Source organism: Notothenia coriiceps, unplaced genomic scaffold (genome assembly GCF_000735185.1).
Source record: "Notothenia coriiceps isolate Sejong01 unplaced genomic scaffold, NC01 NC01_scaffold00023640, whole genome shotgun sequence".
NCBI classification, from domain to species: domain Eukaryota; kingdom Metazoa; phylum Chordata; class Actinopteri; order Perciformes; family Nototheniidae; genus Notothenia; species Notothenia coriiceps.
In genome coordinates, this window is record NW_011356341.1 from 1 (window position 1) to 5,196 (window position 5,196).

The 5,196-nt window shown below is 39.8% G+C and overlaps 1 protein-coding gene across 1 annotated transcript; it reads right to left on the reverse strand.

The window, feature by feature from the left end:
* Nucleotides 1–902: 902 nt before the first annotated feature.
* On the reverse strand, nt 903–4,879 carry LOC104954705 (transcription factor BTF3). Its single transcript, XM_010781886.1, has 5 exons — nt 4,791–4,879; nt 3,606–3,674; nt 3,283–3,396; nt 2,978–3,179; nt 903–943 (listed from the first exon to the last, which is right to left on the reverse strand). The coding sequence occupies exons 2-5, from the start codon at nt 3,672–3,674 to the stop codon at nt 918–920; spliced, it is 411 nt and encodes a 136-aa protein (XP_010780188.1). The 5' UTR covers nt 4,791–4,879; the 3' UTR covers nt 903–917.
* Nucleotides 4,880–5,196: the final 317 nt, after the last annotated feature.

The window sequence follows — 5,196 nt, forward strand, 5'->3', positions numbered from 1 at the left end:
GTAGTGGATTCTGATCCTTCTTCGTCCGACCCTTCCCCTGAAAGTGGAGAGGACACAGAGGATCCCATCCCGTAGCTGCGCTACATGCCTCTGCACTATCCTATCCGGAGGATTGTGTCCATCATGGGTGGACATCAAAACATTTTCAAAATCTGGTTTCCCTCTCACGAGGAAACGCCGCGCTACATTCCTGCTGCCAGAGGTTTGGTTTCAGGGCCCACGCGTTATGCCATTACGAGTGGCATAAATAAGAATTCATGACGTGGAATCCTTCTTTGATTTATTCTTTACCCCTGAGATCATCAGCAGTATTGTGGACATGACACACCTGCAGGGGGGACGTTCGGTGGCAAACTGGAGGGATGTTGATGCCACAGATGTTTGAGCAAACATTGGATAGGATAGTGCAGAGGAATGGATGGGATCCTCTGTGTCCTCTCCACTTTCAGGGGAAGGGTCAGACGAAGAACGATCAGACTCCACCACAAACATCTGATCATTTCTCTAAGCATGGCTTCACGTGGCGGCGCAACGAATATTCTTGTTACTCCTGGGGCAATCACTGGTGCTATCATCCCCTTTGTGGTGTGATTGAGGAGGAGATCACTAAGCACTTTAGTGAACATCAGGCTTTTTCCATCTAAAAGGTTTTGTAGTCCTTCATACATCTCAACCTCATCACCATCGTGTTGTTCCTCAGCAGCTCCTCTGCAGCTCCTCAAGCTCCTCAACCTCCTCAGCAAAGGACCTCATCGATTCCTCTGTATCAACGTGGGATTCGGGGCAGAATTGTTCCTTCTTCTCTGCCCCCATCCGATAAATGAACTGTTTGGCAAAAAAGTGTTTTATCTTTGTGCTGACTCCTTTCAAGCACAGGCAGATCCACACCAGATTCTCCTTGTCAGGGTGTTTCTGTTTCAGAGGATGAGTCCTGCAGCTGAAGTTACGGGCTGCATGAGACTTGTCCCACAGAGAAGCTCCTCTTCATCTTACTGCTTGTTGCGTATCACAGGAATGAAATGACCATCCAGCCAAACTACACATATTTGAAGCTTTGGCTTTGCAGCCAGGTGTTTTTATTTAATTCAAGGAGTGTATGCATCGCTGTGTATGTCTGTTTGCTAAAGAGACATTATCAAAGGACTTAGAAGTTCCAAACAATTGAAAACATCGAGGGCAAGCTGGGTCAATATCATACATCTGTTTACCTCTAAGACACATGAAACAGCACAAAGGAAAAACAAAACGCCATGAGAGCACACTTAGTCCTGTCTCATTCTCACACACAATCACATACAAGGTATAAGGAGGTTTAATATGTACGAGTGCGTATGAGTTTGGGAGTGAGGGAGTGAGAGAAAGAAAGAAAGATATGAGGCGAAAACTGCGACTTGCTGTAAACCAAATCTAACACACACACACGGCTGTCAGGGCCCCAGTATACAACAGGCAAAGAAACCAAGAAATGACAAGCATGTAATTCAATGGTAAAATGTCACATCTGGTGATTTACAGTAAAAAGGACAGATTGAACTATTTTCCTCCAATATAAACCCCCCCCAACATTTATTATATGGAAAAGAAGTGTCTTTTTGTGCATGTTTTTCATAGAAAACGCAAATTCGTGTTTTCAAACTGGCAGTTCAAGGGTTAAAATCCTGAACATAATTTAACATTTGGTATTTTTGATCAGGACTGAAGATGATTGAAAGATTTAACCCCAAAAAGTTATAAAAAAATATGAATCTGTTGTCATTTTAGAGCAGTTTTTTCAGAAATGGACATTTTTGTCCCAAATGACTGATATGTAACTTTTTTGTGCAAAAACTAATAATGCAAAAAAGTCAATTTTCTGCTAGTTTTTGACATATCCAAGACTGTTATAAAAAAAGAAAAAAGAGCCAGTCACCAGATATGTATATTTTGGAAAATAACTCATTTTCTCTGTTTTCATCATGAAAAAAAACAGCGGTTTCATGTTTTCAAAATGGCATTTAAAGGGTTAAAATCCTGAAAATAATCACATTTTTCGTATTTTCTATTAGGGCGGAAGTTGCTTTAAAGATTGAACCCAAAAACGTTTTGAAAAAAACCTTTTAATATAATGTTTTTATCAAAATATTTTGCAGTGGACATTTTTGTCTCGAATGACTAATTTGCGTAGTCAAATCGAATGATACCGGAAGGTTAAACATAAAAAGAAGTTTCATAGAAGTTGTGTTATTCTACATTTTGACACCAAGATTTTCTGATTTTAATGCAAATGTATATTGGTTATCGGTCTCCTTGATTACTAATGATCGGTATCGGCCTTGAAAAAGCCATATCGGTCGATCCCTAGTATTGAGTATGTAAGTGGCTTTGGATAAAAGCATCTAACAAGTAACATGTAATGAAACAATCATGACTGAATCCAAAAGGAAAGAATCTCTTTAACCCTAAGAGACCCACGTTAAGACCTTTCTTTATTTGTATACCTTTATGTTTCTCCGTAGAAATGGTCATTTTAGCAGTACATTCCCAGAATCATCACACTCCTCTGAAAGTGTGTATAAACAGTTTGGATCCGTGTGTGACATCCAGTGGAGCAAATAAATAGGAGTGCTCGATTCAGAAAAGGTCACTAACAAAAATGTATGTTTCACATACAGATAGACTAAGCAAATCCAACATGCAAATAGGGTGAGTCTTCACATCTTTTACAACTCAATTGTTTTATACACAGCTAAATGGCTTTTATGGAACAAAGGCGGTTCGGAAAAAGGGTCGTTTAGCATTGTTCACTAGTTTCAGAGGGAGAAAAGGCATGCCACTAGCATAAACCATTGCAAAGTTATGACAGTGTAAAGAGGGCATGGTTTTTGGACTTGTATATGGCCCAGTGAGTCACAGATGGTTAAACGAGTTTGAAAACAATTACACCACAGTTCCTAATCTTGCATCACCTGTACAGGTTTTAGTATAGTAGGTTACTGACCCTGTTTGGGCAGAGCCTCGGCGAGTCTCCGAAGGCTCGTCAGGCTGTCGGCTCCCAGCTGGTTCAGGATGCCCGGCAGCATCTCCGTCAGCTGCTTGGTCTCAGCGTGGCCCGTGATGGTGAAGGTGTTGGCTGCCAGGGAGGCCTGCACTTTGGGATTGTTGAAGTGGATGACTGTTCCTTGATTTGTAAACATGTTAACCTGTAACGGACCAAAGAGTTACACTGTTAAAAACAAACAAACAACAACAGGCAGCCCTGAAACAGTCGTCTTAAATCACAGTGGGACGAAAAGTCATGCTTACCTCCTCAATCCCAGAAATGTTGTTGACACCAAGTTTCTTCAAGGAGAACTGAAGCTTCTTGTCATCTGCGGTGGCCGTTCTGTGTACAACCTTCTTCTTTCTGCGAGCACTGCCCTGTGGGGACATTCATACAAACATATTATGAATATGTATAAGTAAACCTCCAAGCATCATTTATGTTTCAATACGTTTTAGGCTGCATTTGTAATAGTTTTGGCACCAAGCTCAAAGTAAGCATGACTGAACACATTAAGAAACAGCAGACAGTGCTTTGCACAAAATGTATTACTTCATGGAACCTATGATATTTGAGTTTCACTTACCTTGCCGCCGATGCGGACTTGTGCCTGTAGTTTAGCTAGTTTTTCTTGATTCATAATTGATTCTTTCATCTGAAAAAGAAGAAAATAAATAACATTAGTTTATTTAGGTGTATCTGTATACTCACAGCCTCTAAGTTTAACACACTTTTAAAACACACTTTGGATGTTTGATGATTCACATAAGTATTACCGCCACATTTAATATTTTGTAAATATTACATCATGGTCAAGAAAGATAAACGTGTAAGGGGTAAAAGATGAAAATATGTAAAAAAAGCAGGCATCAAGACACAAAGCAAACCATACAAGTACAGGCTGTACTAATGTCAGACTGCAAAGCAATGAAAATGAGACACTTTGACTGGTGTTGCAATAAATAATTGCCAAATGGAGATTGCACAACATTACAAAGAAATGTGACTTTCCTATTGGAAGTTTTTGACAAACACACATGCACATTAACAAAGAAGAGCATGTACATATACCATGTATTTAGGTCTCACTGTCATGATCATATTGCTACAGCGAATGTAGGCCTACTACATTTTATAATATTACTGTATCGTGTTCATAACACCCTTGCAAAACAGTCATGCTAAACATGAAAAGAGTAAATCAGATGCATTTAAAACATAAATACTACAAATGAAAAAAACGTTATGAGCTCTCACATTTAGCAATATCTGCAATGTTGCGATTACTTCGAAAATACATCGCAACCAAATGATGAAAAATGTGAAAACAAGTGACGATATGACTACTTTAACGACACACACGGGCCAACACACTCGAAAGCTAATGCTTCCCCTTCTATGTTGTCTGTTTTATGGACAACAAGCTAAGACAGCCACATAATAAAACACTGCGTTAGGCTAAGAAATAAGCCAAAAACACCACAGGTAAAGACAATTACGTTTAAGATAACACTAGATGACTAATTCAGCAAACTACTACCCCGAAACAAGGTGTGGTTTAGCTTTAATGCGAGAACTTGTAGGCTAACTTTAGCTAGCTTCTGAGCTAGCTGTGAGCCTGTTGAGTGGACGGCCTCTCACACAAACTGCGTCAGTAACGTTAGCCCGGAGGATTTCAGCCATCTAGTCAGAAAAGGCTTTCGTTTACCTGTTGCCGTCGGAACAGGGGAAAACAGTGCAGGGAATAAGGTATTTAAAGCTCCTCACTAACCTGTAAACTAACTGCAGACACATGCGGGGAGCAAGATGGAAGCGAGAGAGGAGGTAGGAAGTGACGTAGGGCAAAAAGCGCAAAGTGGTGGGAGGGTTTTCATTCCCTGAGTTTAGCTTTGCAGGCAACACTTCCACTTTATCAATGACATGTCAAAATGTGTGGAGTAAAGCTGAGCGCATATTTGGGTTTTGGGCTGCCCCAGATTTAACACATTTTAGATATTTAAATGTTTATACATGTATGTTATTATATTTATGTTCTAAAAAAACAACAACAACATAGTTAAAGGCTACAACTTAAACAAAGTGTTTGCAAGCACTTTACATTATACAATTAATGTACCATACATATCCATTATTCATCCTGGCAAAAACATTTGCTGTTAATGTCATCTTCAAGCGTC

Coding starts and splice junctions, on each gene's coding strand:
- LOC104954705 (XM_010781886.1), bottom strand. CDS start 3,674: ATGAAAGAATCAATTATGAATCAAGAAAAACTAGCTAAACTACAGGCA. Junction 3,397..3,605: donor AAGTCCGCATCGGCGGCAAG/GTAAGTGAAACT, acceptor ATGTCCCCACAG/GGCAGTGCTCGCAGAAAGAA. Junction 3,180..3,282: donor ACATTTCTGGGATTGAGGAG/GTAAGCATGACT, acceptor GGTCCGTTACAG/GTTAACATGTTTACAAATCA.